The sequence below is a fragment of the Rhincodon typus genome, chromosome 17 (genome assembly GCF_021869965.1).
Source record: "Rhincodon typus isolate 14 chromosome 17, sRhiTyp1.1, whole genome shotgun sequence".
Classification (NCBI taxonomy): Eukaryota; Metazoa; Chordata; class Chondrichthyes; order Orectolobiformes; family Rhincodontidae; genus Rhincodon; species Rhincodon typus.
Window position 1 is genome coordinate 8,842,298 of NC_063348.1, and position 25,920 is coordinate 8,868,217.

The window sequence follows — 25,920 nt, forward strand, 5'->3', positions numbered from 1 at the left end:
TTAAATAAGGAGACCAATACTGTACACAATATTCCTGATATGGCTTCACCAGTGCCCTGTATAATTCATGTATAACCTCCATGCTTTTGCAATTAATTCCTCTCACAACAAATTGTAACATTCTATTCGCATTCCTAATTACTTGCTGTACCTGCATATTAATCTTTTGCCATCCATGACACAAGGACAGTTAGGTCTCTTTGCATTCTCTTTGTTTCCAGGGGATGAAGGGCAACAACTGTTGTAATATAGGAAACATTAGTTCTCACCTGGGACGACAAAATGTACCATGACATCAGGTCTCACGTGTAAACCTACAGGTTGGCAGAGGAGAGACTTGTGGTATGGAACATTCAGCTGAGTGGGTTCCTTATCTTGCAACTGCATGGTCGCTTCAATTCCATCATCTTGTTTGGTTCTGTGCAGCAAGAGGTAGATGTAATCTGTCAAACGGACCACTTTTCTCCCCTTCTCCATCAGCTCCAGTTCAATGAGGTATCTGTTACCACGAGCTGAATCCCTCCGCTTCTCCACATTAACGATCCGCAGAAGTGTATAGACTCTGTTGAAAGAGGAAGGAAGACCACATGACACAAGAGCTGCGAAGAAAATGTGGCTTACAAATCAGGGCTTGCAATTATAAAATGGTCATCAGTGATTCCAATGGGTTCTCCAGGAGAATTGGTTTTACTTGGAAAGTGGTCAGAATGTGGAACTTGATTCGATGCTGAAGTAAGTAGCACAGATGCAGTTAAGGGCAAGTTGTACAAGTATGTGACAAAGTGAAGATGGGAAAGGCATGCTGATAGGGTTAGGTGAAGTCGGGTTGGTGAGTCTTGAGTGCAGCGTAAATGTGGCAGTATCAACCAGTAGGGCTGAATGGCCTGATACTGCACGATAAATTTAATGCAATTCCATCTTTAATTTCAAATGAACTCTCCAACTTTATCAAAATATTTACATCCATTTAGCTACCGACTAGTGACCAAGGTCTTTCAATGGAACAGACTTAAAAGTAATAAAGCGAAATGTTCTCTTTATAATTTTCCTGTATGCGTAGCAGCTCTCTTTAAATAAGAAACCCAAGTGTAACGTCAAGGCCTATGTGATAGACAAAAGCCAGACAGGTAATTAAATGTGTCAACAAGTGGCAGATAATACATTGAAAGCAGGCAAAAGTTGAAGGAGGTTAGGATTGGTATAGTTTTAAGGCTCTGGAAAAGGAAGTCAGAATGGGAAACAGTGGGAGTCACTTCAATATAGTGATAGTGTATAATACGTGTTTCCATATCAAGTCAAAGTGTTATATATTAATTGTATATAAAAATATATAATGTATATTACATATATGAAGAAGGCAGTTAGCATGCTTGCTTTCATTGCTCAGACCTTTGAGTACAGGAGTTGGGAGGACATGTTGAAGTTGCACAGGGCATTGGTGAGGCCTCTTCTGGAGTACTGCATCAGGTTCTGGTCTCCCTGTTATAGGAAGGATGTCATTAAGCTGGAGGAGGTTCAGAAGAGATTTTCAAGGATGTTGCCGGGAATGAAGGGTTTGAGGTATAAGGAGGGTTGGGCTGAAGGGTCTGTTTCCGTGCTGTATGACTCTAAATCTCTGTTTTACTTCTATTCTGATTTTCTTTCCATTGAGGTCAATCCATGCTTCATGACGTCTACTGAAGCCATCTTCTCCAAATTGCTCACCATTAACATCAATATTGATCGGAAAATGAAAAGGGTTTTAGGGATATCAACACCTTCTTCCATGGCTTTCCAAGTCCAACGCCCACCTCATGCCCCAGATCTTGATATCACATGGGCTGTTTTCAGCACAGCCAACCATGATCCTAACAAACAGCATTTCTCCTTCTCTGGTTTACCATATTCATCCCTTTGTTTGGCCCAACTGTCTTTCTCTCATGCTGGACTCCATCTTCTTCCGTGGCTCTCACACCTTTACCCCTCACCCCCTGTCCTCAGCGTATACATACCACCTTTTCCGAGCTGAAAGACGGTCACTGGACTCAAAAAGTTGACTCTGCTTTCCCTCCACAGATGCTGCTAGATCTGCTGAGCCTCTCCAGCAATTTCTGTTTTTGTTTTAGATTTCCAGCATACGCAATTGTTGGTTTTACTCTCGAGAAAAGACTTTTGAGTTCCAAAGAGAAGGAGAAAAAGAAAAGGAGACTCTAAAATGAGGAAGATTACAAAGAATATTTCAATGTAATGGACAGATGCTTAGATTTCATGGACAGGAATACTGGATGATGACTCAGAGTTAACTTTTTGTTTTCATTTCATAGACTATCGTTAGAATCCCCACAGCATGGAAACAAGGCCGTTCAGCCCAACAAGTCCACACCAACTCTCCAAAGTTCAACCCACCCAGGCTCAGCCCCCCTACCCTATCCCTGTAACTCTGCATTTCCCATGGCTAACCTACACATCCCTGAACATTATGGGCAATTTAGCATGGCCAATCCACCTAGCCTGCACATCTTTGGACTGTGGGAGGAAACCAGAGCAAACCCACACAGACACAAGAAGAACGTGAAACTCCACACTGGCAGTCACCCGAAGCTGGAATCGAACCCAGGTCCCTGGTGCTGTGAGGCAGCAGTGCTAACCACTGAGCCACTGTGCCATCTGAAATTCATTGAAAGACATTCCATTAGTGCCTAAATTCAGTGTGGAAGGAGTTGAAATGCATTTTGCATCACTGTCATTTTGGAGCCCATTGATCAGAAGGATCTTGTGTGCATGTACACCAGTCCCTTAAGGAAGCAAGACGGGTGGATAAAGTCATTAAGAAGGCATATGGGTTATTTGTCTTTATTAGCCAAGGAATAGAGTTTAAGAGCAGGGACGTGATGTTGGAACTGTCTAAAAGTTGGTTAGGCCGCTGCTAGAGTATTGTGTGCAGTTCTGGAATCTACATTATAGGAGGGCTGTGACTGCATGGGGTGGGTGTGGTGGGGGGGGGGTGGCGGGGGTGGCGGGGGGACGGGAGTAGATTTACCAGGATGTTGCCTGAGTTGGAAAGTTTCAGTTATGAACAGAGATTGGACAGACTGGAGTTGTTTCCCTTGGAGCAGAGGAGACTGACTGGGGACAGGATTGAGATGCATAAAATTATGAGGGGCATAGATAGGGTAGACCGAAAGGAAATTTTCCCTTTGGCAGATGGATCAATGACCAGAGGGCACAGATTTAAGGGAAGGGGCAGGAGGTTTAGAGGGTATGTGAGGAAAAGTTTTTCAGAGGGTGATGGGAATCTGGAACTTACTACCTGCAAGAGTGGTAGAGACAGAAACCTTCATAATATTGAAGAAGTATTTATAGGTACACTTGCGATGCCAATGCATAAAAGTCAATGGGCCAAATGCTGGAAAATAGGATTAGAGCAGTTAGGTTTTTTTTTGGTCTGCACAGACCCGATGGGCTGAAGAGCCTTTTTCTGTGCTATAGACCTGTATGATTCCAAGTCCACTTGTCTCTTTCAAACCTACAGTCTAATGCATACGACATAGTGAAAACCTACTGTTCCTGATTCATACGAGTTAGTTAGTGCCAGCTGCATACAGGCAAATGTTAAAGAAATCTAATGAAGAAACAGAGCTAGACTTCAATGGAAAAAGAAATCATAATTTTTAGGCAGTGTAGTTCTGTGAAGATGAATAACAAGAGAGAAGTAATGTGAATGGAAAGATGTAAAAAAGATGCCTCTTCAGGAAGAAGGACCCATCTGGAAATGAGAAGGTTTCTAAGATAAAAAGCGGTTATGATAATGTTTGATGATACATGTAGGTATAGCAGAAAGTCCTTGTTTGCAAACCCTCCCAAAAACTGGACAGGTGAGAAGTCTGGCACTAATGCATGGGTCCGTGGGGTTTACTCTGTCTGTGATTGAAAGAATTTGGCAGGAAGTGTAAAAGAAAATGGAAGATGCTCACTCTCCTGTATGTGACTTTCATCCATGTGTCCCCTCTCTGCCGGTGACATCATCTATTGGTTATCAGAGTTTGTAACTTGGCAGAATTTCGTGTTCTTACACTTCCCCTTCGTTTCGTGTCAGCTTCTCTCGCCTAGACAGTGAAAATGGTGAATGGGGTGACTTGCTGAAGGGCTTTGCAAGTATTTTTGAGGCAACTTGATATAGTGCATATGATGAGAGAAAGAGGGAAACATTGCGTTAAAGATAGCAACTGATTCTTTGTGAGAGTGTGAAGAGGTGGAGATGTTTACTGTCCTGTTGTATTGGAGAAAAGATTTTGGAATTAGCAGAATGGAAGGATTGGTATTGACGTAATGAAAATGTGCCACCGTAGAGCTGTAAAGGAAATGAGAGAGTTGTGGAATGATGCCTCCACATAACAGTTGGTTGTTGCCAACTTTGGCTGAATTGATTCCCAGAGGGATCATCACATGCCTCCAATGACCGCATCATTTCAATCAGCGTTTTTCAACGGTGGTCAATATTTTAGTAACTGAAAATAAAGAGTATTCATTGTGATTGAAAAAATATACACTTTCTTTTTGTGTTCCTTCCAAGCTTCTTGTAACATTAATCTTTAAATTCTGAAGATTCTGGGACAACCCAGAGGGGTTAGCTATCCGAAGTGTTCATGAGGATTGTTGTTTATTTAAGTTCTTGCGGTGCATCTTTGTCCTTGGAATAACAATCCTGGCATTGACCTGCTTAGCAGGAGACTTGCCATTAGTGACTAACAAACATGCTATTGGATGACAGGAGGTAAAGCATAACCATCATGTTTCTACTTGCTTTATGAGGACCTGCAAATGGGCAGTGGCATGTGTGGTGGGGAGGGATCCAGGCAATGCCATCTTGCCTCTTGCATCAATGGATTGCTCTCTACTCTTAACAGTCTTTTTCTGTTTGGAGAATAACTTGGAATATTGGAAGGATTCGCAACCGACTAGGCCACATCCTGACTGTTCCTTCTGAGATCACCTTCAAGTCCTGTATTGGAACTTGAACACAGAGCCTTGTGGCTCAGAGACAGGAGTGCTACCAACTGGACCATGTGACCACCAAAGTTTTTCACTGACTGCCTTTGAACAGTGTATATGGTAGTTAAAGGAGACCTTTAAGTGCTTAGCTCATTAGTTGATATGCCATTCTCCCAGTTGCCAAGTTGCATTCAAATGAAGTTTGAACATAAAAAATTAATTGAACCTCCTACAAAGGAACTGACCTTTCGAACCCTGCGGCTGAAATGTAAATCCAGCACAAACACATGAGAGTATGTTTTCCTGGAGCGTTTCCCCCTCTTTCTCTCCACTCTCCTTAATGCCATTATACTTCCAGCACATATTTCACTGGTATTCTAGGACAGGATGGTGTATTCCTTGGTGACAGAGGTTGGAGGAAGAATGTTGGGAAGGGGACAAGTACTCATGGAATTGGGGAATTCATAGACAAATGCTCAGTTGTGTCACCCTGTTGCAGTCTAAGCCCAGTGTAGATCCATTCCACTCCTACAATCACCCATCCAGCCCAACAGTAAATTGCAAAAATGGTCTTTCATTGCTTAGGCTTGTAAGTAATACCAATTCCAGTTCCTAGAACATTAATCCATGGCACACAATTTCCCTCAACAGTTAGATCATTTGCCTCGCTGCACTTGGAGATCAGAGAAAGACAGGAAAAGAAAATTCATCAGGATTAGGGTACATTTTCAGCAAGAAAACCAGTATGATCATTTGACAATCTTTAAAAGAGACCAGAGAAAGAAAGAACGACCGTCCAAAGCGTAAGATGTACATATGAATAGTCTGAAAATATTTACCCTCCGTTTTTCTCATTCAGCTTCTCCATGTACTGTGCAAGAACATCCACCACCTCGCTCTCGCTTAGTTGCAGGTTGCCTGAAACATTGCACCGGAGGTCATTCCAGTCTGACCGCAGGAGCTCAAAATCCATGGAGCTAACGCTGAATGTCCGTTGCCAGTTGATGGTCTCCTCTATCCAACCTCTCTGTGGCTCAGGATCCTCATAGCTGTAATCTGACAGTCCGTCATCAGTCACCTCAAACTGGTCGGTGTATGTTTGCTGGGATTCACTCAGGTCGTCAGTCTTCCAGTAGGGTGTCTCTTCAGCAGCAATGCCCATTGATTTAGGATCCTTCCCTTCATTGTGAACTGGGGCTTCTTCCTTGCCCAAGACCTCCTCGCTTAGAAGGTGAATTTGGGGCGTTGGGGTAATGATGTATCTGTTCCTGTCACCCCGATACTGCTCCAGATTTTCTTGCAGTCCCTTCCAGTTTATTTTCGCCTTTTGGGTGGTTGAACCATGTTGTGCGCCATTGTTGGCATCTTGCACTTTCCCCTCCTCCTGTGAAGTGTTGCTATTTAACCAAAAGATTTTATTCCTGAGGTACGGTGTTGTTTTCTTCCCCCTTGCATTAGAAGCCACATTCCTCTCCAGACCTGTGTCTGGCAGTCCCACAGTCTTTGTGCTGGTAAGCACGTTCATTATAGGGAACAACTCCTTGGTCTTCTCAGCCTGCAGCGTCCTTTTCTTTTTCTCCTGGGGCCTTGTCACGTAGATTTTGTTCTGCAGCTTCTTGGGCTCACCGAGTCTTTTTTTGTGGAACCCAGCGTGAGCCGAGTTACTCAAAAACTGCTTGGTTTTGCTGGCGATTAAGGGGATAGAAATCTGGGGCTGCAAGTTGAACATGCTCCCTTTCCCCAGCTTGGATAGAGCTGACTGGTTGGCCGGCTTTTTACTCAAATCTTCCGGGATGAGCTTAGCCCAGGTTAGGGACCTGCTACTTCTGCTGTTTAGCTTGTGAAAGATGCCCATTTCCTGACTCTCGTAGGCAGCAGATGGGGCCATATTATCTCCCTGAGGAATTGGATCTAAGGCCTTCTTTTGCAATTTCACAACGTGGTGTTCTCTGAACGCTGACCTTTTCCCGTGGTTGAATGGGTCATCATCAAGGTCATTCCTGTTGTCTGCCACTGATGGCGGAGGTTTCCTCTCTGCAACCACTTGGTCCTGAGCCAGGCTGCCATTTTCATGCTCTTTCACATGACTCTTGCCCCATGTTACCTGACTATTGCTTAGTATGGATTCAGTGTCTACGCCTTCCGACTCTTCTGGGAAATCTGTGGAGTCCAAATTAATGAGGAGACAGGAATAAAGAGAAAATTACTCTTTGCAAGTAACAGAGTAGTAACACAAGATAAAAGGACTGGATTAAAAATTACATTTACATCCATTTTCAGACAGCCAAGTCATGAGTTGCAACTACGCTGTCTCCTAATTTGTTTCGTTTATTCGAGTAGCTCAGGACAGCCTGGGCTATGGGTTGGCTGTACCCTCAACACGAGGCCTAACAGTGTTCAAAGACACAGTCTAGCAAGTCCTCAGCTCTAAAAGGCACTTCTTCTCTTTAAAGGGATGCTGCACTGAAAGAAAGCCAGTGCTACAGCTGGAAATAAAAGAGTTAATGGAACAGCAGGAAGAAGGAGGAGAGAGGGAACGAGGGGGATCCCAAGTTTTTTGTTTCCTCATTCACAGGATGAGGGCATCACTGGCTAGGTCAGCATTTATTTCCCATCTCTAATTGTCCAGAGGGTAGGTAAGCGTCAACCACATTGCTGTGGGCCTGGAGTCACATGGAAGCCAGACCCAGGTAAGGATGGCAGTTTCCTTCCCTAAAGAACACTAGTGAACCAGATGGGTTTCTCCAACAATCGACAATAGATTCATGGTCATCCTTAGACTCTTAATTCCAGATGTTTGTTGAATTCTGCCATGGTGGGATGCAAACCTGGATCTCTCAGAACATGACCTGGGTTTTTGGATATAATTTTGATGGCTTCAGTCATGGAGGGTGATGGAAGGAGAGAGGTCACGTTCTTGGAGGAAGCCAGAAATCCATAAAGGGAACACGTTTCAAAGTGAATGGGAACAGGTGCTGAAGGAGATCAACCCCAGGTGGAGAGACATGAGGATTAAGCTGCAAGGCTGGTAGAAATTTAATGACCTCCCCATAGCCAGTGAATACATCTTCAAAGGGAATCTGAAATTTTCCCCACCACTTCCCCCTCAGTCTGTTTCATTCACCATCAACCCCATCTCTTATTTATCAGCAACTCGAAGCACTCAGGGCTCACCCGATAGTTTCAGGTACTCTACTCTCTCACCTTGCAGCCACCTTTCACTGCCTCCACATACCACTGGCAGATACCTCACCCGAATACCATACTGCTACACAGTCACTGACACTCTGCCTCTCACTCACAAGGCGAGGTGTCACACAATGGAAAAGAACAAACGTGCAGTAGGTGGAGGCCAGGAACTTCTTGATTCCATCAGCCTGATAGGACAGAAGTTTCTCTGCAAAGCAGCTGTGCTGTGACAACACCCATATCATCCAGCATCATTGATATAACCCATTATAAGTTACGGCCTTGTGGTGTGACTCTCAGTTCCCAGCTCACACTCGGTCTGCTACCTGACATGATGAGCAAGATGTAGGCCGTGCCTTAGACTCCTCCCCGCATCCCTCAATTCAATGCTTCCCTTCTGATCTTCTGTTTTCAGGTTTACACAAACTGTTTCGTCTGCAACTGTAGGAGGAAGACAGAGAGTGGCCGCACCCAAATGATGAATGCCCAGTGTCACGTGACCTGATGCTTGCAGCTCCCAGTTCAGACAGCGGTATTGCTGAACCCTTTAGAAACTTGAGCAGAGACCGGATCTGCACATGCTGGGTCACCAGGCCTGTGGGGAAAGGACAGTGAGCATGTCAGCTCACCAGGGAGTGGGATATGGGGACAGGTTTGACTGCAGGGGAGCCTATACGAGGAATCCGATGGATGACCTATGGGAAAATGTTTGTGGAGGATGCCTACTGAGAGATTGGAGGCAGAAGCAGATATATACTAGGCTGCTTTCTGTCAGTATTAAGGAGAATGGAGGAATCTGGTTCCTCTGTGGCACAGGGAATCGTCAGAATTTGGAGCTCAATTTTCCTGCACAGAAGTTTGTAGAATTTTACAGATTCCTTACATTGTGGAAGCAGGCCATTCAGTCCACTGAGTCCACACTGGCCCTCCAAAGAACAATCCACCCAGACCCAACCCCCTACCCTATCCCTGTTACCCTGCATTTCCCTTTACCTGCACATCCCTGGACACTATGGGGCAATTTAGCATGGCCAATCCACCCTAACCTGCACATCTTTGGACAGTGGCGGGAAACCGGAGAAAGCCACACAGTCACGGGGAGAATGTGCAAACACCACACAGAAAGACAGTCACCTGGGTCCCTGGCGCTACGAGGCAGCAGTGCTGACCTCTGAGCTGCCAAGAAGTAAATGGCCAACTCCATATAGACCTGGGCAGTGCAGTAGCTGGTGGCTTCTGCCTCAGCTTATGGTGTAGCGCAAGCAGAAGCTGCCCAGTGAGTCACCTCTGCAGCAGAAGTGCAGACTGGGGCCACAGGTTCCATCCTAGCTGTCACCCACACTCAGACTCCTGCCACTGTTGAAGTGGAACACCCACCTGCAGCCCTTTCACAGGATGGCAGCTTTCTCTGTCAACCAGTCAGCCCAGGCTGCAGATGCTGTCCTGCTTACTGCTTATCTACCGAGTTGAAGTCCTCAATACCCCAAGCTGGTCGAAGGCTCCTGCATGGACATCTCAGTGAAAGTCAGTGGCCATGCAGAGGGAGTGCTGCTTAAGAGCACGAGGACAGGCAAGGTTACTCACAAAACAGTCAAGGGAGAATTGTTCACTTCATTTGGACAAATGAACATGTTTTTGGATAAGGATGTTGTAGAGAGTTTGCCTTCATTGTAGGATCTCGGCCAAGCGGACCCTGTAATGGAGAGTCCCAGATTAATGGTGACGGGGAGAATAGGGGAATGATGAGAGTGTTGTTCTATGGAAAGTGGAGTTTGGGCAAGAGCTCTTAGACGACAGAACAGAGCACGTGCAGCCACTTCGTTTTCTTTCTCCTGAGGTTACGTCCACGGTCCTGTGGTAATGGCTGCCCCTTCCTGATGCCGATGGCATGGAGAATGCAGCAGCTTACCAGACTCTTGGACACATTGCCAGACACGTAATGCAGGGCTCCCTCGGAGTCATCCTGCCACCAGAAACTCCTCAGCAGCACGCCAGTCAGCTGCATTGCGTTGTTCTGATGGCTCTCGGTTTTGCCCGTTGCTGTTGGCTGGTAGAGGGGAAACATGAGCAAATGCACAGTGTGTTAGGGGTGGAAGGCTGGGGAGGGGGTGTATCATTCATCCTCAAGCAACTTGTTCACGGAGAAGCCATGAGAATGAGAACTGCAGACTTCCTCAGAATGAGGATATTACAGTTGCCACTGTGAGAGCATTTACTCACTGATGTGGTATACAGTGCATGCCTGCATACCAACCATATATTGGTGGAGTGATAGCCCTTGAAGTTTCCATACCTCTACCCAAAGAAGCAGGTCCATGTAATCAATGGTTCGCTGCACAATCGGCAATGGGCAAGTGAATTTACCATATTATGTCTCTTGGCTCCTGGAAAAATGAATAGGTGAAACAGACGGAAATGTTGCCCACTTCTGTTTGCAAGATCTGGTTGCAGTGAGATGTAATGCCACTGTGACATTTGCAGCTACTGTTGGTGCCACTCTAGGCCTGGTATGAGGCTGCAGCATGTGTTGAAGAAGAGGGGGGGGGGCACATTCACCTCGGTGAATCCGAGTCCCCTTGGGCATTGCTCCCAACTCAGCCTGAAGAATGAGGAGTTCTTTCATGGAAGTTGTGGTGAGTAGAGGCTTCTGTGGCGGGTGCTCCTCCTCTGTCCAATTTGCAGAGCAATTCCCCTCTGCTGCTGTAGTGTTTGTCATGAGGTTAGCCAGGTGGACCTCACTGAATCTGAGTTCCCTGATTGGGGCTGTTAATCTGGTCCAATCAGAGAGCCCTGGCTGACAGACATGAATAGGAGTGTCAGAGGTTCTGAGATAGTAGGCACTGCCAATGCTGGAGTCTGAGATAATAAGGTGTAGAGGTGGATGAACATAGCAGGCCAGGCAGCATCAGAAGAGCAGGAAGGGTCCAGACCTGAAACGTCAGCTTTCCTGCTCCTCTGATGCTGCCTGGCCTGCTGGGTTCATCCAGCTCTTACTCCTTGTGTCAGAGGTTCTGTTCACTCTGACAGCTGGCTCTGAGGGAGCTGGATCAGTGTTAAAGGCTCTCCACGTGTAAATAAAGGGTCACTTGGTGACAGGATACCAGTCTCTGTGGAGGTATTTCAGCATTAGTTGGTCATCTTAGGGCCCCTGAGGCTGCATCAACAACTCCCAAATGCCTTGCAGACTGCGTGCAAAAAACCCCTCTCTCCTTCCTGAATGGATGCACAAATGCATCAACAAACCGCTGAAAGCAATCTACATGACTTCCACCCCAACTTTGCAAGAGCAGAATTAAGGACAGGGCACCTTGCTTGCATTTGGATAGCTGGCCTTTTAAATAACCCCAGTCACAGTGATTGCTCCGGCACATCAATGCATGTTCAGCCTTTCAGGATTTGCACAGGCATCCACTAGATCTTCATCAACTATTGCAGAAGTGGCTGCAAACCCATATTATTTTGGCTCTGGAATTTCTATCGTGCTGTAATCAGTGATGGCATGGTGTCTGACTTGGTGGCACTTCTCTTTTTAAAATTTTAAATCTTGCAGCACTTTTGCGTCTAGTTGTACACCAAAAAATTGGGCGAGATTTTACCATGGGTTTTGGGACCCTGATGATGGGTGTTGATGGGAAATAATTCAGCCGTTTCTTTCTTGCCCATTTCTATAGCTGATTCACTGACAGAATAAGAAAAGTTCTTTGAATGAGACAGCACTTTGAAATTACATGTGTTCTGTGAATATGTTAAACCATTATAAGTTTTAGATACTGACTCACAAGGATATCAAGTAAGTGTTAGCTGGCTTATAAAGTGCTTGGTAATAAACATTGGTGAGGGTATTGTATCACAACAAAGCCAATTTGCCCTTCATTGTTTACTTTAAAAATTTTTTTTTAAACTTTTCCTTTCTGGTAGAGCTTGGAGTTATTATTTTTAATGACCCGGTATGAAATACTTTCCATTTGTTCATCAAATAAGACAACAGCTAAAGCACAGAAGAAGCAACTCATCCAGTCCGATATCTCTCTCCCTTTTCTTTGTAGTTTTTCACTCTCAGGTAGTTATCTAAGTCTTTTTCCAAAGCTGCAAATGAACCTGCCCCCAGTACAATGTCAGATCCTACATAAAATAAATTTTCCCCATGTTGCTGATGGCTATTTTGTCAATTATTTTAATTCAGTATGCTCTGGTTCACATCTTTCCTCTAATTGCAATAGTACCTACCTATCTACTTTGTCTAGAGTTCTCAGGACTTTAAATTTCCTCTCAACCTTCCCACCTTCTCCAATCTATCCATGTAGAGCAAGTCCTCATCATTTTCATAAATCTTTCAGGCACCCTCTCAATTCCACAGTGCACAGAATTGGACACAATACTTCAGCTGAAGTACATCTATAATTCCGTTCGTATTCAACATAACTGCCTTGCTTTTAATTACTTGTGATGTCTGTTCATGAATCTGAGATCCCGCTTGTCTTTACAACCACTTACCTCAACCAGCTGTGTCACCTGAGATGTTATTTTGAGGTTGTTCACTGATGACTGCGTTGGGATTTGCAGATGTCTCTCTAGTGAAAGCCTTTGGACTTTACATCTGAATTAATGTTAGGGTATTACAGAGAGACTTCTGTTTTGCATTTGGCCTGGGCTGTGTACAGTCGGGCGCAAATGATGTCGATATAAGATGCGAACAGTGGACACACATCAATAATTTCAAAATTTCTCTCTGTTCAAGGGCAGACCAAAGAAGCACATTCAGTATTCCTTGTATCCACTTTGATGTCAAATTGAGAAGTACATTGATGAAGAAAGAGATACAAAACTTTGTGGATTGAAATTCAAGTGGGAGAAGACTCACATGCAGCATAAATATCAGCATTGACCTTTTGGACTGAAAGACCTGTTTCTGCGCCATACATTCTATTCAGTTCTAAATAAGCCAGAAATCACTGGCTGGCTGGTATTCTTACCCTCTGGATTATCAAACAAGAATGGCTTGTCTTCTTCCTCTTCATCCATCTTCATGTACTTGTAAAATCCAAATCTATTGGGAAAGGAAGGACAGAAGTTTCCAATCAAAGTGTAGTTGACAGTTACAAAGCTTCAGCAGCTTGTGATGTATAGTCAATGATGGAGAGAAATATATTTAAGGGACTGATCTCAAAAGTACCAATGTAACTGCTATAGGATGGATAATTATGAAGGAAGTTTAGAAAGGAAGAAATATTTCAATTTACGCTCTCTTCTATCTCTCCTACAACATACCTACAGAGCTTCATTTATACTCAAGAATCTGTCATTTTTTCAATACAGAGCTGTTATCATATTGTTGGGAGAATGACAGTGAATACAGGAAATATATTTGTGTACAGTAAACAAATTCATCCACAGTATTTCAAAAAATAAATACATACATCCATAATCGAATTAGCTATCTGAACATTATTGATCAGAATGTAATGGAGGTCACAGAACAGTGAGAAAACAAGAGATGAGCAAACAAATTTAATCATCGCACTGTCCCCAAGTAGAAATTTTACACATTTATAGCTGATTATAAAATTTAATATTCACTATTTTAATTTGCAGAAATGTTTAATTATGTTATGAGTTTCTGAGTGCCCTTGTTTGCATTTTTAGCTGCAGGATTTTAAGTAAAGAGGAGACTTTGATGTTATGTTATTCAGACAATTGTTTGATGTGAGCTCTAAAATATACTTTATGCATTTAGTATACTCCAATGTCTCATTGGCTGTCAGGAATAGGATCAGATAGGTACTAAGGAATGTGATCAGGAATGTGACCTATGGCATCCCAGCCTTCCTGCCAGTTTCTGAGGGTCAGTTCTGTTGCAAAAGAAACATGCAAATGAAGTAACCATAACTTCTACCATACTTATTCTATTGACCATTGTTTCAACCAGGCATCAAGGGTTCTTTGGGAATGGAAGGGAATGTGGCTAAAAGGTCACAGTGCAGCTTCAGTCTTTTCAGACTGGTCGGGAGGCATCCTTGGAGATGGAGGGGTGGGGTGGGGAGGGGTGGGGTTTCTCAGGAGCTGGCCAAAGAAGTGAAAAAAACTCAGGCTGTGAAGTCAAAGTTACATCTACGTTATATTTTGGAATTTATTCACAGTCCAATTAGATACCAAAGTCTAGTCGCAAAGGTGATAGTTGGCAACTCAAATTATAAGGCCCTTTATGACTTTATTAAAAGGTGCAGCGCAAAAGCAGCAATGGCAGCAGATGTTATGCATTTAAAGCAAAGTAGATTGGGGTTGCTAACAACATAAATTCCAGTTCAGTGGATTAACCCTCAACTTTGTCTCAAACCCAAATAATTCTTCCTATTCAATGCCTTATAAGAAATGTATGCTTTCCTGTTACACTGTTGTTTCAATCTAATGCCTGTGATGTTCTGTTTTTTAAACTGCACACATAGGTTCTTACTTTTCCAAATACAAAGGGCTCTCCCGGTAGAAACACTTGTTCTCTGTTTCCATGTGAGTGAGCCTGGTGAAGTCATTTGGGTAGACATAGGACAAGTAGACCTGTAAGAAAACACAAACAACATGGTGAGGACTGTATTCATCCCTGGGATCGGTCTTTACTTAGAGATGTACAGCACAGAAACAGACCCTTCGGACCAACTCATCCGTGCCAACCAGATATCCTTAATTAATCTAATTCCATTTGCCAGCATTTGGCCCATATCCTTCTGAATCCTTCTTATTCATGTACCCAACCAGATGCCTTTTAAATGTTGTAGTTGTATCAGCCTCCACCACTTCCTCTGGCAGCTCATTCCATTCATGCACCACCCTCTGTGTGAAAAAGTTGCTCCTTAGGTCCCTTTTAAATCTTTCCCTCTCACCTTAAACCCTTTAAAACAATGTCTTCAAATTGCACCAACTGCACACAACGAAGAAAGTGAAATTCTGCTTCTAAAACATTCTGGCTGTGAAGTTCAGTGAAGGTCGTAATGCAGTAATTCTGGTCTATGTCAGGTCTGTAATTATCTCTCACGATTTCTATTATAAGACAAGTAGAACAGCTACTGGGAAATTTCAGGGCTAATTTCTTTATATTGTTATAAATGGAGGGCTCTTCTAATTGATATCACTATTAGAATACAAAGACTTGAAATATCAGCTTTCCTGTCTCAGTTCACAATGTCAACTTTCCTTTACAAAGAAGGAAGGAATCGAGTTTCTGTGGCTCCTATCTTCACTTCAGGATGTCCCAAAGCAAATAAAGTTATTTTTGAAGCATAAGCATTGAGGTAGTGTCGGGATTAAGCGACCAATTTGCACACAGCAAAGCTATATAAGTAGCAAGGACTAACAACTAAATCTGATTTTAGTGATGAAGATTGAGGGGTAAATATTGGCCGGGACACTAGATGGGGGGGAGCATGATTGTTCTTTTTCCAAAGAGTGTCATGGGGTCTTACATGTCCAACAGAATGGGTAGATGGGGCTCAGTCTCATCTGAAAGACAGCCCCTCCAGCAATGCTGTCAGTATTGCACTCCTCAGAAACACCAGCCGAGATTACGTGTTAGTGCAGCTTGAACACACAATTCTCACATTTCGATGCGAGAATGCTACTATCTGTCCATTGTTCTCATCTTACATCGAAGGGGTTTTAACCCCAGTAAAAATCTTGTAGGTGCTCAGTTCCAATTCCTCTAACGTTTCACGCTTTATGACTTTGGAATGTGAAGAGTCGAAGCTACGTTTTTCATTGTTTTCACTCTGGTTACCGTTATTGTCAGAATGTGGGATCGCAGCCATAAAATGTTACTCATTTTCAGTTGTTCTAAAAAATTGAGGTCTTCAAAGCCATGAAGGGTTATGATCAAGTTAAATAGTGATAGATTGTTTCCATTGTTCTGTGAGTCAGTATCATAGATTTATATGATATAGAAGAGACACTTGGCCCATTGAGTCTGTATTGACAAAGTTACACTATTTCTTACACTAATCCCACCTTCCTGCATTAGGCACATATCCTTGAATATTATGGCAGTACAAATGCACATCCGTGTACGTTTTAAAGGTTGTGAGGCTTCCCACCTCAACTAACCTCCCAGGCAATGCATTCCAGACCCCATCCTCTGAGTGAAAGGTTGCTATCCTTAAATCCCCTCTTAACCTTTTGCCTTTCACTTAAAATTATGCCCTCTTGTTAGTGACCCTGAAGGGAATAGCTGCTCTCTGTTCACTCCGTCTATTCCAGTCATAAGCTTATACACCTCCCTCAGGTGCCCCCTCAACCTTCTCTACTCCAAAGAAAACAACATGATCTTATCCAGCCTCTCTTCAAAGCTGAAATGCTCCATCCCAAAAACATCCTGGTGAATGACCGCTGCAATTCCTCCAGCACAATCACATCCTTCCTATAGTGTGGTGACCAGAACTACACACGGTGTTCCAGCTATGGCCTAACCAAAGTTCTGTACAGCTCCAACATAATCTCCCTGCATTCTTAATCTGTGTCACAACTGATAAAGGCGGATGTCCCATTTGCCTTCTTAACTACCCTATTAACCTGTCCTGCTACCTTCAGGGATCTGTGGACAAACACCCCAAGATCCCTCTGGGCTTCCTAGGGTCTTGCCATTCATTGAGTATTCCCTTGTTTTGTTCCTTCTTCCAAAGTGCCTCACCTCACATTGCTCAGGATTAAATTCCATTTGCCACTGATCTGCCGATCTGAACAATCCATTTATATCCTCCTGTAATCTAATATCTTCCACCTCACTGTCCACCACCTGGACAATCTTTGTGTCATCTGCAAACCTACTTATCATTCCCCCACATTCTCATCTACATCATTTACGAATATCACAAACAATAAGAAATTCAGCACGGTTTTCTGTGACACACAGGGCACAAACAAAAGCAAAGCCACCACAGTCTTATGAGACCTTTGTCATTAGAGAGAGAGACAACTGATGGTGTTTAACCTGAGGGTCACCATGCCTTAGGCAAGGTCAGTGGTTGTGAAAAAGAGCCCTTCATGGTAACTGCAGCTGGGGAATTGGACCTGTGCTGTTGGTGACATTCTGCATCACAAACCAGCCAATTCGATCTCCATGTCTAAAACACTTACACTTCTTTAATCTCTAGTTGCTCTAGTTCACGTGTGACAAAACAGAAAACACTGAGGATGATGAAACTTGATTATTCAAGTTTAACTTTTGTTCGGAAAGTATTATAAAAGACCACAGCCAACCTAATTGAGGAGATTTTAACTAAATATAAAAAAATTGGTTTGCGCTACTATCATTTTCGGGGTATTTTTTAACTCATACAGCCTCTCTGCTGCTTTCTGCCCTCCACCACGAAAGGCAAAGATAATATTTTCATCTCTTTGTCTCTAAGCAACATCGCACAAATTAATTAGTGAATGGTGAAGCAGGCTGAAAGGATTGAATGGATTACTGTTCCTAATGGACAGATTTCAATGATGTTTCACATACTAAAATGGTAGGGAGAACGGATTAGTTTTTGATGAAGGTGCAGGTTCAGATCTTGGAATTTCGATGTTGGGAGATGGGATCAATGCCTTTTTCTTTTCGAATGTTGTGGGTTATTTGATGTAAAATGCTGATTAATTGGGAATGTTTCAGATTGTCTAGCTGCTTCATTGCAATTTGTTAAACTGTCAACCTGCCAGCAGAACTTTCCAAGTAGGTTGTTGGATGTCAGTTGCCTTGAAACTCCACAATGAGATGGAAGCACTTAAAAAAAAAACTCAATTGCAGAGCATCAACCAGAGGGGGAAAGGCCTCAATGAAGGGCTGTTCAGTTGTAATAACATTGAGTTAACTCAGTGTGACAGAAGTATGTGTTCTACTAAGTGTCTACTTACTGACACTTCGAGCCTACTTTTGAAATCCTTTTTTTTGAGTTCCTGATGCTTCAATTTATTTGTAAAAGTAATTATCTTCAATGAATGACAGAAACCAACGAGATCGCTGTGCTAGATGCTTTTTAGCTGTGTAGAAATCACCAAAAAATAACAGAGTGTCTACTGACACCAGTATGTCAACTAATGAGCTGGAGGTGAGGCAAGATTTATGGCACGGCTCAAATAAAATCTACTTACTCAGCAAATAGTACAAGCCAGTAAACTGTCTAGACGGTCCATCTATTTTAGAAGAGTTTCTGAAAAATGCAGCAAACAGAATTCATGGCCCAAACTGCAGCAACTCATCCCGTTAAAAGCAAGTGAGTCCTTCAGCAAAGTGTCATGAATGATGGATGGATACATACAAATTACGTTGCATGAATTGTGCGTGTGAGCTCATTATCAACCACTCACAGGCATCCTGGAGTGATCAAATCATTTCATTCTGTCTGGGAATAGTGCTGTCATTATCCTAGCATCCTTCAAAACAGGAAGAAAGGATGCCCATTTTGATTGACAATTAGATTGGGACGAATAGGAATAATTAATTACCATCAGACCAAGCCTCTGCTCAGAAGGCATTTAAAACAGCCCACTTTAGGAGGTGTTGGATGGAGTGAGGGGGTGGGCTGGAGTGAGAGGGTGAGTACGTAGCATTTTGTCAAGGCAGACAAAATGTCAATTATATTTTGCATGAATTATGCATGAGGAGATCAGGATGAGAAGTCAGGTGAAAACAGAGTATTGAAATCAATTAACTAAAGGATATTGAAGCAACAGGTATAAATGGCTTGAGTGGTTAATTAGTCACTGTAGGTGTCTGGAGAAAGAGAAGGGTATCGTAATATGTCCCGGGGGCTCTATAGGCATATAAATCAGATAAAAATTGACACTGAGCTAAGGTAAAATAAAATGAAGGATGATTGAATATTGGTCATGATCCAAATAACTGGAATACAAAGGGTGGACGTTGTACCACTGTCATGCAGAGCTCTGTTTAAACTCTATTAGTTAGGACGGCATTCATTTCTGGAGAGTGCACCACATGAAGGATAGACCAACCTCGGACTGGTTGATACCGGGGTGAAAGGGATGAAATGATGAGGACAGGTTGCACGGTCTAGGTTCATATTTCTTCAACAGAAAAGATTAAGGCAAGATCTAAATAAGGCATTTCGGTGATTTGAGAGGTAAGATAGAGAGAAATTCCACCCTTTGGTGGGAGAGCCTAGAATAAGCAGGATTAGCCTTAAAACTAAAGCAAGGCCCATTCAGGGCAGAAGCTACAAAGCACTTCATCATATAAAAGCAATGGAAAACTGAGACTCTCATCCCCAAAACATTCTGAGGTTGGGTCATTAAAAAAAAAATTGAACTGAAAAAATATCAGTAATTTTTTGTTAAGAACATAAAGAAATTGGGAGCCTAAGTAGCTAGATTGAGTCACAATGCAGTTCTATTATGATTTAACTGAATGGCAAAACAGGTTTGGATGATGAATGACCCATTCCTTTGCTTATGTTTCTGTCTAGGTTCTAGGAATTGCAATAAGATACCTTTCCAAAAGCATGGTCAACAAGTAGCTTTTAACCTTACGAGAATGGAAACAGGAAGTTGAGGGAGGAACTGAGAGCTTAGAGCTTATATGGCTGAAGGCTTATCTGCCAGTCATTCAGCAAAGAAAATGATTGATGCCCAAGAGGTTAGAACTGGAAGAAACATATTACTAACGGGGGAGTTCAAGACTTTTTTTTTTAAGGTGCAAGGAGAAAGATTTAAAAAGGGGCCTGAGGGATAATTTGTCACATAGAGGGCGGTTTGTATACGCAATGAACTGCTAGAGGAAGTGGTAGATGTAGATATAGTTCCAACATTTAAAAGACATTTGGACAAGTACGTGACTAGGAAAGGTTTAGAAGGATATGGGCCAAATGCAGGCAAGTGGGACTAGCTTAGTTTGGGAAACTTGGTCAGCATGGATGAGTTGGACCGAAGGGTCTGTTTCCATGCTATATGACTCTATGTAAAACAGTATTGTTGCCAGTGGTTCAACTAGTATTCATAGTGTATCAAATTTTGGAAATTGTTATTCAAAGCAAATCAGAAACAATGATGAAATAAGGATGAAGTTCAATGCTTTTATGAATTTTTCATCCTTGTTCTTCCTATGCTGCCACTACAGCCCCTACACCTCTCTCAACACCAATCAACTAAAACAAAAACTCATTGTACCATCTCCTTCCTTAAAATCACTCCTTTTCAGACCCTTACAAATTTATGACTCCATCAGTTTTCTTAGACAGCTCCTTGGGCTCAATAGTGACTTGCTTTCACTCTGGTTCAATTGGTCCTGACCTGGCTGCTAAGTCCAATACACAATCTGCAGATTTGCTGGTCAGATGGTGCCTGTAGGGTTGGGCAGATGAGATACTTTCAAGTTTGTGCACTCTTTCCAGTGGCTTCAGCTTTGCCTCTACGTGTTCCTGATTACATCTCTTGACGTGTTCAGTGCCTTACTGAATGCACCTCCTCTGTTTCAGGTGGTCATAGGCCATGGACTCCCAAGAGTCAGTGGGAGATGTTTGAGAACATCCTTAAATTCCTAAGACTGCCACCATTTTAGTTCACTCTTCCTCTTTCAAGTAACTGATTGGTAAAAACAACACAACTGTGAATTCTCTGACTGAATGCTTCTTTTATTTTTTCTTACTATTTTTCTAATTTTGGCGTCTATTTCATGCTGCTGAGATATAGAATCGAGCAGCTACTGTCACGCTATAGTATTACAGCGATCAGTAAGAATTCACAACCACCGGTCACATCACTTCTAATGACTCAGCATTGTCATGATCTCAAAAAGATTGCTTTAATTATGTGGGATCATTTGGTTTTATTACGCTTTCAACAGCACACTGCCAGAGGGGGGCAGTGATGACTGTAACATGTTATAGCTTCAACGCCAGTGAACACTACACCAACTGCAGTCATTATTCCTCTATGGGCCCTGCAGTAAAACTCCAGTGCTGTCACTGTTTAAAGTACAACAAAAATCGTGAGTTAAATGGAAGGACAGAAAAGTTTGAATGCAGAGGAAAGGGGCTGGTCCCGCTGGGAGAGTTTAGTGGGAAAGCTGCAGGGAGGAGAGGGATGCAACAATTCCGTAGAATCTATTCATTTTGGCGCCTGTGTTTAACCAAAGGAACTGCATGATGGAATAACCTATGAGTGAAGTATTTCAGCAAGGTTTGTTCAGACTGCGACAGATCCAGGACAATTACGCTATGCTTCCACTTTGTGCTAAAACCTACTTCATACAACAGTTATGAACAGATTAAAATTATTGCTGCGATATAGCTTACTAGTGTTCGCCCATGGCATGCAATTTTTAAAGAGCAAATGCTTACCTTAAAAATAAAAATTAGAGCTCCCTTGTTGGCAAGGTAGGACAGCTCATATATGGCAGAAATGCATATTACTCTACACATATAAAATCATAGTATATAGACTTGGCACCGTGGTTTTTTTTTAAAACAAACACAGACCTTTCAAATCTCCAGTGAAGTATTGAAGGAGTGCTACACTCAGAGAGGTGCTGTCCTTCAATTCTGTGACCTAGACTTTCAATGAAAGCATAAGCTTTGTTCTAAATATAAACTAAATATGTTCAGGGAAGCAAGAGAGTCTGCTACTTTGGGTAGGGAGCAGGGCAGACACTATCTTGCAGAGTGCTTGGCAGATTTTTCAGTTGAATGGGGCACATAGGCAGGGAAATTGATTCTGAAATAGCACACGTCAATTAGCCCTTGTCAAATGGAGGAAGCCTCTCATTGTCTGTGATTTATTAGCTGGTACAATTTGCTTTGATTGTAGCCTGTGACTTTTATGGTCATAACCTTTCCCTTACACACTGTAGGTAGAGAAATACATTGTTTAATTTCCCTCTTACATCACTGTAGTAAATATAAACAAGCCGTGCATGTATTGGGACACATATGTTTTCATTATGAACCAGATGTTTGGTCCGCCCTCCATGTCGTTGTTTTCTTGTTCCTGTCACAATTTTCCTCATTAAACATGTATCTCTCCCTCTCTTACATTTACACACACAAATAATTATACGCAGATGTGGTTAAAATATCCTCCTTAAAATATTCTCTTATTTTTGGCTACAAGGATGGTTTCAACAAAGCCAGACTGCCAGCTCAGAACAAAAACAACAAGTTGGTTAGAAAATACGTGTTCTTTGAAGAATAAGTCACAGCTTACAGTATGAAAATTTACATTTATTTAATCTATGTCACCTAAAGTATGCAGACCAAGGCCATATTTTAACCCCCAGTTTTATGGATGCAAAATACAGTGTTAAATGTTAACATTCGAGGTCTTTTCATGATTCCTTTACAGATATCTATATAGAATGCAATATTTCAATCAAAAGGACAAATTGTAATTTATTTCAAGATCAGTGCCTTACCTGCAATATCAAAACCTCTATCATCTGTTTAGATCCAGAAGTTTATAATGGGAATGAAGAAATATAAAGCTGAGGAAAAGATTGACTTAATTTATATCTTGCTTTTCCAGTAACTCTGGCTCAGTATTTACTGTTTCATAAAGGTTCCATTTATCCAAATATATTCAAATTCTGCTCATTGATTCAGAACGTTCGACCGCTCTAAACTTCCATAATACAAAAGAACTTCTGGAATTTGTCACAGTTACATTTGATAAAGAAGAAAATGTTTCTTAGATGTGGTAATTTACATTGATTCCCTGTAAAGTTAGCTCAGATAGCATGCGCTCTATCCCATTCTGGTGATGTTATACGAAACAAGCTTAGTTAAAATTGCACGGAATGATTCCAAGTCGCTTTCACTGGAATACTAATGGTATGTTAGACATTTTGCAGGTATCCTGAAAATGCCCTAAAAATATTAATCATTGGGAAATTTTCGATGTCGACAAAGTATCCATACAACCATATGTTTTGAATTAGCACTATTACAATGTTGAAAAATAATCTACCTTAAAATGTTCACAGCAGCTAGTTAATAAATGTATTACTGTGTTTAAACAGAAACGGTTAACAGCTAAGAAGACTCAAGTTGAATGATACATTGGATGCAGATTAATGTGACTGGATTCAAGCAGTTGAATTTTCCCAACCTTACCAGAGGCGGCATCAATTTCAGGTACCAAGCCCACTCAATGTCACTGTACAACATCTGGAAGAATTTAGCAAGAAGCAAGCAAATAATGTCTTGCTTTTGGGATGAATGTTCAATTAGGGGAGAATCAAGGCGTTCAGGAGGCAGGAGTCTGTTAGTCACCAATGTGTCTGCATGCAAAATGTACCGTTACCAAGAGCGCACTCATGGAGACCAACAAGAAAGGCATCGTGAGGGGGCAGTCTGATAATTCAGCACACCCTCCCTCCAGATTCTGCTGGAGTGGGTGAGAACCTGGAAGAAGGTGTTATTTCTGCAGAGTGGTATCAAGAGGCCTGCAATCCCCTTGCAAGAAATTGCCAGTATGCCCACTTCCAAGACAAAATCTCACTCATCACCTTTTTGATCACCAGCAGATTTAATTCACAAAAGAAAACATGATTTTGTTACCATTGCCTCGATGGAACTTACGAGATTCAGATGTTAGTGATTTGATGGATTACCAAATTTAAGGAAGTTGTAAAGAAATTGGTTTTTCACAAGCAGGGAAACCATTAAAGTGGAACTTAGAAGTCTAAGAAAGGTTAAGTGCTATTTCAAGTATAACTACAATGTTTATTGTGGCTGATGGATTAATAGCTTGAGTACAGAGAAAGAGAGGGCACAGTATAATTGTACAGGGAAATAAACACATTTCTACAGCTCCTTATCGTGTCCTTAGGCTGTAGCAAAATGCATCACAGCCAGTTAATTGCTTTATAAAGTGCAGTCACAATTGGAATAAAGCAAGCCAGGAGAAAATTTGGATATAGCAAGGTTCCACAAACATATCTGTTTTTGATGGCATTTATGTGGGTGGATGTAAATGATCGCATGGGACTGTTACGAAGAGGAGCAGGCCACTCATTGCTGGTATGTTGGCCAACAACTATCCTTCAGATGTCACACAGAAAGCACCCAGATTATCACAATGATATTTACAGTTAGGCTGTGGTGTTCTGCTATTGTCATTGGACTAGTAATCCAGAGCCCCGGGTTTATGGTCTGGGGACATAGATTCAAATCCCAACATGGCAGATGGTGAAAGTTGACTTCAACAAAATATGTAATTAAGACGTCAGCTTAACAGTGATGATATAATCACTGTCAATTGCTGTAAAAAAATCCATTTGGTTTGCTGATGGCCTTTATTGTTACCTTGCCCACATTTGACTCAAAATCGTCAAAAAATGGTTGACACCAGCTCCTGCCCTTTGAAATGGGCTAGATAGTAAATCAGCTCAAGGGCAATTAAGGACAGATAGTAAATGTCAGCCTTGCCACTGATGCCCATAGCTCACATAAGAAAAAAAACAAGTTGTGGAGAATTTTTTTGTTTAAATTTTGTTTTTTTTTTGTATAGGACTTTGATTCGATCACATTTGGAATACTGCGTACAGTTCTGGTCGCCACGTTACCAAAAGGATGGGGATGCTTTGGAGAGGGTGCAGAGGAGGTTCACCAGGATGTTGCCTGGTATGGAGGGCGCTAGCTGTGAAGAGAGGTTGAGTAGATTAGCATTATTTACATTAGAAAGACGGAGGTTGAGTGGGAACCTGACAGATGTCTACAAAATCATGAGAGGTATAGACAGGGTGGATAGCAAGAAGCTTTTTCCCCCAGAGTGGGGGACTCAATTACTAGGGGTCATGATTTCAAGGTGAGAGGGGAAAAGTTTAAGGGAGATATGCGTGGAAAGTTCTTTACGCAGTGGGTGGTGGGTGCCTGGAATGCGTTGCCAGCGGAGGTGGTAGAGGCGGGCACGATAGTGTCATTTAAGATTTATCTAGACAGATACATGAATGGGCAGGGAGCAGAGGGATTATAGATCCTTGGAAAATAGGTGATAGGTTTAGATAGAGGATCTGAATCGGCGCAGGCCTGGAGGGCCGAAGGTCCTGTTCCTGTGCTGTAATTTTCTTTGTTCTTTGTTCTTAAACAGTATCATGGGATCTTACAGATTCACCCGAGGGGAGAAGGGGATCTCAGCTGAATCTGTGAACGTTGATTGGAAAAGCTTCGACAATGGAAATTCACCAGTTAATAATAATCGACAATTAACTTCCAGGTCCAATGATATTCACTGCTAACACGATACAGCTGTCAAGCCGAAAAGCTGTTCGGCTTAACACAAAGGTTAAAAGGTGAATGGATTTCAGTGCCAGCGTGACACCAGGTATGTAGGCTGGATGTCCCAAAGACTGACAAATCATATCAAACACAGCAAGTCCCTTTGACTGTGCATAATAAACAAGATACTGACCACACCCAACCAGCCCATGCTTGCAAAACTCATAAAAGACTGCTCAATATTAGATGTCATTCTACAATTAGGCAACATTTTTAGATAATCCTGAATGTGCAAAGAATCATGATGACAAGCGATTTTGGATTGTGGTATGATTTATTTGCATGTAATGGAAACATCTTTGGAAACAAAGAACAGTATAGCACAGAAACAGGCCTTTTGGCCCACTGAGCCTGCCCTGACACATGATGCCTTTCTAAACTAAAAACCTTTTGCCTCTATCTAGTCCATATCCCTCTAATCCCTGCCTCATTATGTTTCTGACAAGATGTCTCTCAAACATTGCTATTGTATTTGTTTCTATCACGTCCTCTGGCAGCACATTTA

At 42.3% G+C, this 25,920-nt stretch overlaps 1 protein-coding gene across 2 annotated transcripts in view; it reads right to left on the reverse strand.

Moving 5' to 3' along the window:
• Positions 1 to 25,920, reverse strand: part of b4galnt4a (beta-1,4-N-acetyl-galactosaminyl transferase 4a) — a 659,693-nt gene that overhangs the window by 45,108 nt on the left and 588,665 nt on the right. For both annotated transcript variants that reach the window (XM_048607214.1, XM_048607215.1), the window contains exons 12-15: positions 14,612 to 14,712; positions 13,134 to 13,207; positions 5,811 to 7,131; positions 270 to 562 (exon numbers count right to left, since the gene is read on the reverse strand). In XM_048607214.1, the coding sequence (XP_048463171.1) occupies positions 270 to 562; positions 5,811 to 7,131; positions 13,134 to 13,207; positions 14,612 to 14,712 (1,789 nt within the window). The remainder of the gene's footprint in view (positions 1 to 269; positions 563 to 5,810; positions 7,132 to 13,133; positions 13,208 to 14,611; positions 14,713 to 25,920) is intronic.